Consider the following 14,212-nt stretch of genomic DNA (forward strand, 5'->3'; position numbering starts at 1 on the left):
AAGGAAACCAAAGTTGCCTGACACCTCTCATTTGTCACTGTTACCCAACATTAACCCTTCAACAGATCCTTCTAGTCATCTATAAAATATACAGATAATATGAATAACATTGGCAGTAACAAAAATGAGATCTTACAGTTTTGTATCTTAATCCTCCCTTACTATGTCATGATAAAATTTTCCATTAAACAGTTTTATACATAATTCTAAGTAACTGCAAAACATCCTGTTAGGTAAGTTATTTACCTCACCTAGTTGAAAAAAAAATAAAGCATATAAATTATTACCAAAAATAAGAATAGCAAGTCTACACTCTACTGAAGAATTCGGATAAAACAAAACCTTTTAACCGTAAGAGCTTACTCTGAAAAAGTGTCCAGATTACACAAATGTCAAGCAGCAAAACCCTGCATTTTAAATAAAATAATTATCAACATCGTAAAGTAGATATTAACTGCAGGCATTAAATAAAATAAAGTGATGATTCCTGGAAAAGAAAAACCTTAGTGCCTTGATTTACACCATTGCCAACTGCACAGAAAACAGTATGTAGTAGTAAAGTACCTTTTTACAGCCAAAAGCGAGGAGATCAGAGTCCTCTGTGATTATGGCTTGTACAATACCAGCTTTGTTAAGATAGGCCAGCTGCGCGTCTGCTTCGTATGGAGCCACGAGACAATCCACTCCCTGGGACCGGGCAGCCTGCCAGAGAGGATCATGGTCAATCTCCAGGATGGCATCTGGAGAGCACTGAACAATTTCCTGTTTTACTACCAGCCTCAACATGCACATGCTGATAATTGTTTTCAGAAATCATTTCCTTTGAAGTGTTTCTACTTTTAGTCCTAGCAAATATTGAACTAATCATATAGCCACAAAGAATTTAAAAAATTCTTTTTTAAAAAATCACTTTATAAATTTGGAGAAAATACTGCTGTACATTCAGAGGGAGAAAAAAAAATAGAAGCCAGAAAACTTTATTTCAAGTTGTAGAAAGCTTGCATCTTCAGAATGGCTATGCTCCAAAAGCATACAAGACATTTGTTTGGAGCTCTGGATGTATTTTCCCTATGAAAATATATTTTCTTTTCATACTACAGAAGTCTACCTGACACTGTTTTGATAAAACTACAGAATTTAATCACTATATTTATTTTCCTATTTGTTTACCAAGCAATTTGAACAGAGGCCTGAAGGAGGGTAAATGAGGGCTGGGACTTTGGGCCACTGAAGTAGGTCTATGGTTGTAAGACGCTTTTAAGCAGAAGCTGATTGAGGAAGACTAGGGTCGGAGAGTTCTGGAGTCAGTGAGGCTGGTTCTACAGACCTGAGAGCCTACAGAAGTGAAGGTTATACATGTTGAAGACTATAGGGCAGTGGGGTGAGACTGATGCTCCAGGAATTAACACTTCCGTCTCTACAGAACAAGGTGCCCATGGAGCTCATCTCAGTCACTTATCTAAAAAGGGAGAGTGTCTCTTAGTCCTTAGGATTTCTCCCCCTGGAGACTGTTGGACTCTTCTCTGTCAAAAGATCCTGCTTCCTCTTCCTGAGACCTGCCACTTCCTTGAGTTAGACCGAGAGTAATTTCCCTCCCTTCATTTTCTTGCTCTCCCATCAATATACAACTCATAACTAGCTTCGATGAAGTTGGCCATTTGTTCTCTTTGGCTTCATTTCCTATTGGGCTTACTTTAATGACTTTGTGGGCCATCACATGCGTGATATTGATGGAACGGGTAAAACATTCTCTGGCTTCTGAAACCTTCCCCTCACGAAGAAGCTGCTTTCCCTTAAGAAGATTGGCTTGTCGTCTTCTGCAAGGGGAAAAAAAAAATATTAAGAGGCTGACTTCAAGAAATTCAAGAAATTTTCCTAGGGGGAAAAAAATAAACTTTGACTCATTGGACAGTGTGTACCAGGTGCTTGAGAACATTAATCTGGATCTTTTGGGGTTCGAGTCAAAAAGAACACAGGTGATTTATCATGTACGCACACACAAGCGTATCCTCAGACTTTTTTACATCACGCTTTATGTCAAGGGAAAATGCAGTAATTAAGACACTTAAGAAAATATGAGTCAAGGGTTTTATACCATCAGAACTTTTAAGTATAAAGGGTGCACCTTTATGGACATATAAAGAACTTGAGAAATACTGTTTCTGAGCTTTTCTGTGGAATCTACTAGACAACAAATTTCAGAAAAACCAAAATAACATCTGCATAAAAACTGTCAATAATAATCAAGTATGTGGTAATTTGTAGAATACTAAATACAGGTTAAACAGGGAGACAGTGATAACACACGTTCTAACAATATGGAACCACTATTTTTAAATGGGAAGAAAGCATATGCAAAAGGAGAAAGAAATTTTAACCGTTTTCAATAATCATATTGGTAGGGGTATCAGTATTTTATTCTGAATCTATTCTTGAGTATAATAAAATACGTGCATTTACTTTGGGATAGAACAAAGGAGTAATTATAAGATACTCCAACTTCGTCATCCCTTTACCCTTAAAAATAAGGATTCTAGGTATGAAGAAAGGAGGTGAAGATACACTGCAGAAGAGGTAAAAACCCTGAGTCCTGAGTGTGACTTGGAAGAATCAATCTGAACTTATGAGGTTTTAATCTTTAGGTAAATGTGCACATACATATACAAATTCCCTAGTTGCACAGACTGGGCTCCATGGAGGAAGAGACTTGTAGGAAGGGATTTTCAGTGCCTCCTCCCACTGCTACAGTGGCCCAGAAAAAGCTGATCTTACAAAGACAAAAAGAATATGCAGGACAGGGGCGCCTGGGTGGCGCAGTCGGTTAAGCGTCCGACTTCAGCCAGGTCACGATCTCGCGGTCCGTGAGTTTGAGCCCCGCGTCAGGCTCTGGGCTGATGGCTCAGAGCCTGGAGCCTGTTTCCGATTCTGTGTCTCCCTCTCTCTCTGCCCCTCCCCCGTTCATGCTCTGTCTCTCTCTGTCCCAAAAATAAATAAACGTTGAAAAAAAAAAAAAAAAAAAAGAATATGCAGGACAGAGACAGGCAGCTGAGACATGTTTTTAGCCATTCTTGAGCTTAGCAAGAGAAAATTAGTAAGTATCTGCAATTAGAATTAAGACCCGGTGGGCGACACCCGGGTAGGATGTGGTTTGGACTAGTCTCTCAGCCGCTCTGGTTTAGGTCTGTCACCAATCCTTTCAGAACTAACCTAGAATGAACTAACTTTTATTGAGAGTATATTTGGTAAACTGTACATTATTTGTAATAGAACATGGGCTCGCACAGTTTCAGTTATCCCTTTATAAACAGTCTTTATAAAGTTCTGGCTTTAAGAATCAGAACCCTCCAGCGTGAAACTGATTTGACTCTGTATGTGAATCAGAGCCCTCCAAGTACAGCTGGGTTCCAAAACCTAGGTCTGAAAAACTCTCTAACCTATCTAGGCCGAGAGAGAGCACAGCCAGGACAGCAGCACCCTAACAGATGGCTCCCTCAGTGAGGCTTACTTCTGTCTGGGTGTGATTCACACTAGCTCTGACAACTAAGCCCAGGGGTCTTTCCTATACAACACAAGGACTCTGGGACCTAGAAACATAGATGGGGGGGGGGAGGGACAATGAGAGCAGATGAATATGGGGAGGATACCTGCTTTATTAAAATACAGAAGTTCTGTCTGAGGCCTGTTGTTAGAAACTTACTAGAATCTGTGAAGTTAAAAATGAATGATAAAATTTCTGGGTTAACTATTAAGGGAAATAGAAGACATTACTTTTCAAGTAGAAACAAGAGACAATAAAGGTAGAAAAAACAATCCAGAAGTCAAGCAAGGTAGGGGTTAACCTCCCCCCCCAAAAAAGAGAGAGATGGACAAATATAAAATACCAAGTAAGAGAAACAATGTATTAAAATATATTAGTAATTAATGGTCAATGTGAAAAGAATAAACTCTCCATTTAAAAGATTTTCAGCGGCACTTAGGTGGCTTAGCCGGTTGAGTAGTCTGGCTCATGGTTTCAGCTCAGGTCATGATGTCACAGTTTCAGGAGTTTGAGCCCTGCCATTTGGTTCTGTGCTGGCAGCGTGGAGCCTGCTTGGAATTCTCTGTCTCTGCCCCTTCCCTGCTCGTGCTCTGTCTCCCTCAAAATAAATAAATAAACTTAAAAAAAATTTTTTTTTTTCAAAAAATGGCAAAGATTGACAGAATGGATAAGAAAACAAAAACAAAACACAGTAATGTGTTCTTTGTAAGAGACAAACCTTAAAACCAATGAAGTAGTAAGCTGTAGGTAAACAAATAAAAAAAGACAGTGGGAATATAGAAGGAAAAGTTATGGCTACGGTTATAATCGGACAGAAGACTTTAGAACAAAAAAGCAAAACTAGGGACTAAGAGTCACTAGTAAAACAGTTACCACAAGAATGTAACTAATTCTAAACTTGAATGCAACCAATAAAATAGCTTCAAAATAAAACAAAAATGATCAGAACTATAAGGTAATTGACAATTCCACTACCCCCACCCCCCATGACCAAAACCAAACAAAACAGCAAAGATAGATTTGAGCACCATAATCAATAAGCTTGACTTACTGGACAACCAATCTTCCTCTTAATAACTGAAAATACATATTCCTTTCTAGCACACATGAAACATTTCAAGAAATTTGTTGAAGTACTAGGCTATGAAGCAAGCCTCAATAAATTAAAATTCAAGAAAATTGGTATAGACTATAGCATCAGACCTTAACGCAATTAGAGTGAATAGAGAATCAGCTTACTCTCTTCTAGACTTTTCCACTTCCTTTTTAGAAGGTAAAGTACATCCATCAAATACAAGAATAGGCTTGATCCCATGAGAGAGTAACATATTTACAAATTTCATACAAAATCCTACATACCTATGAAAATAAAGAAAAAAAAATTTTAGGTGCATTGCGTATTATAAAGTAATACTCTTTAAAACGAGAGGAGATGGATTATGAACAGGGAAGTTTTTTTCTTTCTTTTCTTTTTTTAAAGCAAAATGTTTTCACAGGACATGGAAACTCTAATTTAGGCTTCAGGGTTCAAATCCTGCCTTGGATCCTAATGGGCTATGTGACAGCTGATGAGTTATTGACATTCTCATCTACAGATTAAAAGGCTCTGACATCCCTTCCAGTTCTGATATTTTGTGGTTCCAAATCTTGCCCTTTTTCCATTTTTTTTTTTGCTTTGAAAAATTTCAAATCTACCGAAAAGTTGAAAGAATAGTACAATAAATACCTGATCCCTTCAACCATACCATTATCACACCCAAGAAATTTAACAGCAACAAAATATCATCTCACATACAGTCTGTACTAAACTTTGTCCAACTGTCTCAACAGCTCGTATAACCAGTGTGTTCTGGTGAAGATTTAACAACCGGTTTGGCAAGAGGAGGTGCCTGTTCCGTAGCATCTGTCCATTTCCCTGACATGAATGTATTACAACGGTGGATAAACTACCAATGAGGGGTCACGGAATGCTGAACTGGGAGAAGACGGTGGTGCACTGTGAACTTGGATGAGTTGGCTGCAGCACAGCATTGCTACATCCTACCCTGCAACGGTCCAGGATCCAAACAAGGATCAGGTATTGCATTTAGTGCTCTATTCTGGCAAAGCAATTAACTGGACAAAAAGAGCTACATCACAACTTTCCTCATCTATAAACAAAAGGATATTTAATATAAGTCTCAGTCTTAACTGGAAAAGAGTTAATACAAGGTGCAGACTTACTTATCAGTAGGTTCACCTTTGGCTAGTTTTTCAGCACAAGCAATAGCTCCTTTGTGAAGCCAGCAATATGTATCCACAGCTACTACCTGTCCTTTATACTTCCTCACGTGGATTGGTTCAGAAGCTTCTTTGATAAATTGCAGCAATCCTTGTATCCCCATTGTGCCGAGTTAACTGCATGATACGAGGGGAGAAAGGGAAAACAGCAATATTTAAAGCAAAACATATTTATCCAAAAGGTTTAGAAAAATAAGAAGAGATCAGAAATTGATATAGCGACTGTTATTGCTTATTTGAGAATCACCTCTTTAATACTCAATTGGGCTCCTCCCTGCCAACAATTTCCATAACCTAGAATACTTTCGCTAATCGCTAACACTAACTCTAATGTCACTTGATAGTTCCTTAACATTTATTCTTTCCAAAGTGCTTTCTCACTTGGAATCATCATGTTTCAAGCTGTTAACACACTACTAGGCACACAGAAAGTGCTAAAAGAGCATGAGTCTCTCTCTCTCTCTCTCTCTCCAAAAAGGCATTGCTAAAAGCCACAAAACCATGCATGCTAAGGCATCACACTGCCTCTACACAAGCATGTTAAGAGCCAGCATGCACATCAGCGTAGGAGTGGAAACTCCAAACAGAAGGAAAGTAGACATTTCAACTGAGAAAATAAACAGAATTACAGAAGTAAATTGGTACATTTTTAGGACTTAAATTCACTGCCATCAGAATGTCTTATTCCAAGCAACCAACATTCTGCTAATAAGCAGCAATGGTGCCCAGTGACAACTCCATCAGACTCTCTGAAAGTTACTCCAAAGAAATGTGAAAGTGTGCTTGGTGTGCAAAATACTGATTTCAGACGAATGCTTCTTTCACTTCCTACCCCGTCCCGCCCAGAAAGAAGCCCCTAAGTCCTTTCTATACAGAAATTCTGGACAAGGAGGGGGATTATTTGCATCCACCCCTACCCAGTCAAAAATCCACATGCCTTTTGACTCCCCCCAAACTTAAAGCCTTACCAATAACATAAAGTCAGTTAACATATATTTCATATGTTACATGTGTTATATACTATATTCTTATAGTAAGCTAGAGAGACGAAAATGTTAAGAAAACCATAAGCCACACTTACAGTACTGATGAGGGAGTGTGGGGCAAGCTGAGGGCTAAGTACAGGCTATTAGCACCTGCCCCACCCCCACCAGGTGGAATATGTGTGATATTCCTCAGACCTCCTGGCTACCCAAGAACAAAGGAAAGGGGTGTAAGTGCTTGCCATGGTGATGTGGGAAACTAAGGCAAATGAAAAATTAAATTCCCTTACTGCTTACAGACCACTGACAAGTCCTTGAAACAGTAAAGGAGCTCAGCTGCCTTGATGATGACAAAAGGTAATCTTAGGTTAACATTATCCCAGCCTGGAGGACACTGTCCGTTTACTTTAGCATAAAAATTCCTTGGGAAACGTCCTTCATCTCAACTCCCCCAAGATATATGCTGGCAATCATACTCCAAGCTTATGACCTCCCCTGACATGCATCTGAAGGGTCCCAGGTTTTACTAATCCCAGGTATTACTGCAGTAATTAATGGCATTTTCCTAACAGCAGCTCAAGGTCCTGGTAACCTTGCTTCCAAAATTCCTTAGAGACCTACCCTATCCTTAACCCTCTCCCAACCTGAGGGGATATAATCAGTTACTCCCAAAGTTACCCCAGTGCAGCTCTTCCTGCCCATGGGTCCTGTCCCTGTGCTTCAATAAAATCACCTTTTTGTACCAAAGACTTCTTCAAGAATTCTTTCTTGGCCATCAGCTCTGGACCACCACACCATCACCCAGGAACTTCACCAGTACTGTACTGTATCGAAAAAAATGTTTGTCGTGGATGGACCCTCACAGTTCAATCCCCTGTTGTTCAAGGGTCAGCCGGCTTACCTACCCCCCCACTCCCACTCCTCATGATAAAAATTGAAAGCAAGGAGGCTGAACAGCTGCCTGGTGTTTCCTAACATCAACCTCTCCCACCAAACTACGTTTGGAAGGAAAGGAAGAAAGCACAGGGTGGCAAGTCAGCCTCACCTTGATGCTGTATCAAAACTCGGATGCTCTAGCTCAGCAGCGCATTCACCAGCTGCGGAGCCAGGTGGGGGGATTCCGACGTTTAAATCCAGGTAATCTGGCTGCAGGTGCTCCTCAAGCCGCAGTTTGACAAAAACAATCAGCCTCCCACCTCTCAGACAATGCCTCTAAAAAGAGTTTTCTTCCACTTTGAGGAAAACTGACGTAACACACATTCTGTGAAGCTGATGTCTCTTCTAAGCTGGGTAAATACGCTCGCATAAACGTTTCCTCTGGAGCGTGGTGGGAATGGCCGGGGGCCGCTGCGCAGGCATCATCTCAGGGCGCCCGCCAGCGGCACGCCAGCTACAACACCGGCGACCTCGCCGCCCCACTCCTGTTCACAGGCTGTGCACAAGCGGCCCGCAAGCCCATTCCAGAGAACTCGCTTCCTTTCGCCTGCACGACATCAAGAAGACAGTTCACTTTCCATATTTAAACGCCGGGGGAGACTGCTAGGTCGGCGGCAGCCCTGCAGGAGTCCCGCAAGCAGGAGCCTGCGCCCGCGGACCCTCCCTGCCCTCCCGAAGGGCAGCCCCGGGCCGGCCCGCACCGCGATGTGCACTCGGGACTCTGCGGCCGGGCCGGGAAGACCTCGCCGGACCCATCCCCCCCCGTGCTGGAAGACAGGAGTCCCGAGAGGACGCCACCCAGGGCCCACGCGTAGCCCGCTCCGCTCCCTCTCCGGGCAGGGCTCTCCCCGTCCGCCCCAAGGGAGCCGTGAAGGGGCTCCGAAACCCACCCCCGACGCGCCCAACTCACCCTGGGCCAGCTGGCCCGAGGCAGGCGGCTCGGAACACAGAGGGCCGGGTGGCAGCCGGGCACCAAAGACTTTTCAATTTGCGCGGGAGAGCCCGAGGCCCCGCCCCAGCGGAAGTGACGCCAGAACGCCCCTCCGCGACGCCGGCGCCGCTTCGCTTGGCCTCCACTTCCGGGACGTGAGCCTCGCTCCTCGTGGAAGCGATGGCGGCCCCGACCCTGAGGCCCCGCGACCCCGCGACTCCGCGACCCCGGCCGCCGCCTCCCGCCTGCATACTGTGCTGCCTTCCGATGGCGCGGGTGGAGCTGGAGCAGCTGACCCACGGGAAACAGTCCCCGGAAGTTGGTAATTTTCACTCGTCGGCGCTGCTGGGAGTTGTAGTTCTCTGCTGATTGCGGCCTCAGGTCGGGTCTGCTAAGGTTTAAAGAGCGCCATCGCGTGTTTATGTGGAGTTTTTTAAAACCTGAAAAAGATCCTGCTGCAAATTAGTCTCCCTTAATTTCTGTGGTGTGCTGTAAATCCCGAGGCTCTTCAGAGACAGATGCGCGGTGGGCTCCAGGGAAACAAGATGCCTCTTGAGTTATATTTTTTGGACCCTTCCTGTAGACTTTGGGGTAGTGGGGTAGTGGGGGGAGAGAGAGAGCGGTTAGTAAACAATGTCACTAGGAAGTGACAAAGAGTTACTTCTTGACCGCACTCAGCCCAGACTGCTATGAGCCCTCCTCTCTACTGGGTCCCTTCCTCGGCCCATAAAGACTTGAACAAAACACTAACACAGTTTCTAACAGTTCAAGGCCACATCCCTAGGATTTACTGCTGGTTCCAGCCCACATCTGATAGTAGGGTCTGTGTCTCCCAGGGTCTGTAGGAGCCTAACTTCTGCAAGGCTGGTAACGGTCCCAGGTGACTCACTTACTCTCCCGTCCTGGGTGTTGTCATTTTTCACCTCCCGGAATCTACTGAGCCCTCATTCACCCCTCCCTGTTCCCTCACTCTGTGTTCATTTTATTTTTTTTAAGTGTGTTTGTTTGCTTGTTTATTTATTTAGAGTGCAAGCAGGGGAGGGGCAGAGTGAGAGGGAGAGAGAGAATACTAAGCCGACTCTGAGCTGTCAGCACACATTACCACGTGGGCCTCTCACCAACTGTAAGATCATGACCGGAGCAGAAATCAAAAGTCCCTTGCTTAACTGACTGAGCCACCTAGGCGACCCCCTCATTCTCTCTTTAAAACAGCCCTCCCCTTGCACCACCTCAACACAAATCAAAGTTAAAAGCTGGACTGTATCCTGCTGCAATAGCATAATGCTGATTAAAACTGTCCTTACCACTTTATCTGGTGTCCAGCTTTGTTCATCTTTGACCTAAGTCGGGGGCAGGAGGGAACCTTTATTGCCAAATAATCATGGAAGTGAGCCTTATGATTTGCAGAACTTAAAGACAGTTTGGACTCTGGTAATCACTTGGGTGAGGCTTCCTATCCTCATAACACTCTAGACCTTGTATCTGTCCTCTTCTCTTAGAGCTACTGTGGTAAAAAATTGGGAAAGAACCTTAGACCAGACCACGAAGTGTGTTCTGGACCCAGGGATGGGGAGGAATGATAATTCCTACTCAATTTAAAGAGCTGATGGGAAAGAATTAAGCACGTTTAACAAAATGTTCCCCATTTGATGAGCTTCTCTACATGGTTCCCTCCTTCTTTTAAGGTCTTTCCATGATCAATTTAACATCAATCATGCCAACATTCTCCCTTAGAAACTGCTGAAACGGTGCCACTTTCGGGTTATGTGCTCAGGGCTGCTTCCTTCCCTGGTCTGGTCTTTAGAGCTGAGGCTAGGAGAAGAGGTCAGAAAAGTTAGCTTTCCTTGTGCTTCCAACAGCGATGGCTAGACTTCATCCTGGACCAGCGTGGAGCTGACTGTAGGGGAAGCTGGGGGTCAGTTCCAAACTGCAATAGGGTAGAGAGGAACTTAAGGGTGGGTGGGGTGTGTTTGTAGAGAAACGTTCTAACAGTCACTGGACTATCGAGTTGTAGTAAGTGCTTCATACATCAGATCCAGCCAAGAATATGCCACATATGGGTCCCTTCCTGACACCCAAGCATCAGAAAGGTGCCCATTCCAGCCACGCTGAATCCATCATGAAGCGAACATAGAAGATGGCTGCACTGTAAACAGCTCATACCTTTACTGCTAATTTGACTCCTTAGTGTCAGACTGGATTCTTGTTGCAGCATTTGAATTGGCCACAGCATGTGAAGGCTGAAACTAAAAAAGAAAACATGAATTTGAAAATGATTTCATCGAACAGGATGTTTTTGACTTTTTGAAGGGATAAAACCATTTGAATCAATCCATGTGGTAATGTGCCCGAGGTGTGCCTGTCATCCTAGTGGTAGCAGAACACAAAGAAATGGTCTCTGTCCTCAAGCAACTTAGGATCTAGTTATGCAGACAAAACATGTATTCATGAAAAAGTTGAGGAACAAACCATGATGGTGTGTTATTAAAATCTGCAGGGAATGGTACAGCCCATAAGTTCTCAGCTGAAGACTCTGCTGAATGCCACCGGCTTTCTGAAATTGTCCCTGACGTGCACCCAGACACCCCGTGATGACCACTTTGCCCCAATGCTTTGCATACTCTCTATTTTATGGACTTTGCCCCTAGATTTAGCAAGTAATAATAATATAGACCCAGTGAAATTTGAATTTCAAACAAACATAGGAGACGTTTTTAGTTATGTCTACTGCGATATTTGGGACATAGACTAGAAAATCCATATTTATCTGAAATTCAGACTTAACTTCGTATTCTGTATTTTTATCTGGAAACCTAATTTTCATATGCCTGGTGTTTTGCACTGGTATTGATTAAAAAAAAATGTCTGAATTTATGGACTAATAAATGAATGTCCTAGCTACAGCACTATGCATTCTAGAATTTCTGGGAAGCTCTGATTTTTTTTTTTAATTTTTTTTCAACGTTTATTTATTTTTGGGACAGAGAGAGACAGAGCATGAACGGGGGAGGGGCAGAGAGAGAGGGAGACACAGAATCGGAAATAGGCTCCAGGCTCAGAGCCATCAGCCCAGAGCCCGACGCGGGGCTCGAACTCACGGACCGCGAGATCGTGATCTGGCTGAAGTCGGACGCTTAACTGACTGCGCCACCCAGGCGCCCCAGGGAAGCTCTGATTTTTAACTTTCTTTCTTTCTTTCTTTCTTTCTTTCTTTCTTTCTTTCTTTCTTTCTTCCCCCTTTTTTTTCTTTAAGTAGGGTCCATGTCCAACATGGGGTTGAACTCATGACCCTGAGATCAAGAGTCACATGCTCTACCAACTAAGCCAGGCAGAGCCCCTGCAGCTCTGATTTTTAATTTGTTGAAAGGTCATGCATTCTGATTTTTATTTTAGAAAATACTACCTCTGTTGTTACGGAGCAGTGTTTTCTAAAATGAGGAACAGGGGTGATTGTTAGGGGACCCTCTGGGATGCCCCCCTACCTTTGCCTGGTTTAAGGTAGGCTTGCTACAGCCACAGCAGACTGGCATCCCACCCCCACCACTCATAGAAAAGTGAGCACTTTCCAGGAAAAGATGTGGGAACAGGGGTTCTTTTTGTTGGCAGTACAGGAGGCTTTTTCTCAGCACCAAATTTCCATCCAAGCCATGGAGACACGGAACTGAAAATGACCTGAGTTGCTGGGAAAGTCAGCATTCTTTGTCATAGAGTTGTGGGGACCGCATTTTCATTTCGGTCCTCTGTTGAACTCAATATGAATGTATGAAAAAGGATGCTTAGAGTGTAAGGGTGAAGACGATGGTGGTGATTGTTGTAAAGACATGGGACACAGTGTTCCTCTCTCTGGTCATTAACAGCTCTAGTTTTTTGACTGATGGGCTGGTTTTTAAGTGTTCATTTTGGTAGCTCAACTCGATTGATTTTTATTTACATTTCTTTGTTTTTACATTTTTTAATGATTTCAAGTGAATGACATGCTTTCCTTGTATTTTTAGTTGCTTCTATTATGGCAAGTGACACTTATAATTTGAAATAAATTTAAGTTGAAAATGAGTCAATTTAAAGAAGACGTAGTAAGTAAATAATAGGACAGGTGTTTCTCTCTTGTGGCAAATATGAGTAACTGGAGTTTCCCAAATAGTCATTTATTTCTCCCAGCCTCAGAATAACCCTTTTGCCATTGTCCCATTTCTCAGCTCCCCTTATGGTAAAATGTCTTGACAGGATTGTCTGGGGTGAGGGGATAAAAAAAAGAATTGTCTGTTCTTGCTTTCTCAAATTCTTCCGTTCACTATTGTGTATTGTTTTTAATTCATGTATAAATATGTACAGAAAGGTGCACAAATGCTAAGCCAGTTATCCCAAGATGAACATATTACCCTCACTCAGCCCTCCCTGAAGACCCTTGTTCCCCCTTTCCACTTGCAAATATCTCTTTTCCTCTCAAAGTTAACTATGATCTGTCTTCTAACTGCACACATTAATTTTGTCTTCTTTGTAAAGTTTATGGAACTGGAACCATGTAGTTTTTATTCTTTAACACTTGGCCTCTTTTACCTAACATCATGACACTCATCCATATTGTTGAGAGAACCTATATTCTTTTTTTCATTTTTATGTGTAATTCAGTTACATATATATACAATTAATTCATTCTGTCATTGATGGATATGAGTTGTTTCTAGGTTTGGGCTATTAATAATGCTCCTATGAACATTCTTGTGACTTGGTGTGTGACTTCAATTCCCACTAGTCTTGCACTTGCTCACTCTATTTCAGCCCCACCAGGGTCCTTACCATTCCTTGAACAACTACTACCTTTGCTCTTGCTTATTTTATTTATCTATCTATGTATCTATCTATCATCATCTATCTATCTTTCATTTGAGTGTAGTTGACACACAACATAGTAATTCAATTGCTTACTTTATTTTAGCTACAGTAGAATCCTTGCCATTCCTTAAACATTCCAGGTACATGCCCACCTCTAGGTCTTTGGCCTTCCTCCTAGAATGCTCTTCCTCTAGATATTCACATGACTTACTCCATCACTTTTCTTAGGCCTTTGCTGATAGACTTCCTCTCAGTAAGCATTCTCTAACCATGCTACCTACATTAAAATTAAATTCCTGTCCCTACCTTGGGACACTCAGTTTTTTCCCCCTGATTTATTTTTCTCCATGTTACTTATTATAGTTTGACATATTTTTGCATTTTAGTTGTCTATTGACTGTCTTCCACCCCACTATAATGAAATCTCTACAGGGGTAGAGATTTTTTTTTTCTTCTATAACACGGCTTGACATGTAGACTCCCAGTAAATACCAGTTGAATAAATGAGAGAGTAAATATTAAAATTAACTACCAGCCAGAATCTAAAGTAGTCACTGACATTTTTAGAACTTTGAATAATATAGCTATTTTCAAAGCTGTTTTACAGTCAAATTGAACAATCAAAAAGTTATCAACACAAGTATTATTTGAATAATCTAGTACATAAAATGCAGAAAGAATAAATGTTGCTTCTCATTCCCTACTATGGAG

The 14,212-nt window shown here is 42.3% G+C and overlaps 1 protein-coding gene across 1 annotated transcript in view; it reads right to left on the minus strand.

The window, feature by feature from the left end:
• EXO1 (exonuclease 1) overlaps positions 1-11,525 on the minus strand; it is a 41,384-nt gene extending 29,859 nt beyond the window's left edge. Inside the window, exons 1-6 of the mRNA XM_043567609.1 lie at positions 8,648-11,525; positions 7,847-8,284; positions 5,762-5,935; positions 4,778-4,897; positions 1,694-1,817; positions 565-702 (exon numbers count right to left, since the gene is read on the minus strand). Of these exons, the coding sequence (XP_043423544.1) occupies positions 565-702; positions 1,694-1,817; positions 4,778-4,897; positions 5,762-5,922 (543 nt within the window). The 5' untranslated portion in view covers positions 5,923-5,935; positions 7,847-8,284; positions 8,648-11,525. The remainder of the gene's footprint in view (positions 1-564; positions 703-1,693; positions 1,818-4,777; positions 4,898-5,761; positions 5,936-7,846; positions 8,285-8,647) is intronic.
• Between the last annotated feature and the right edge of the window lie 2,687 nt (positions 11,526-14,212).

This window comes from Prionailurus bengalensis, chromosome E4 (assembly GCF_016509475.1).
Source record: "Prionailurus bengalensis isolate Pbe53 chromosome E4, Fcat_Pben_1.1_paternal_pri, whole genome shotgun sequence".
Classification (NCBI taxonomy): Eukaryota; Metazoa; Chordata; class Mammalia; order Carnivora; family Felidae; genus Prionailurus; species Prionailurus bengalensis.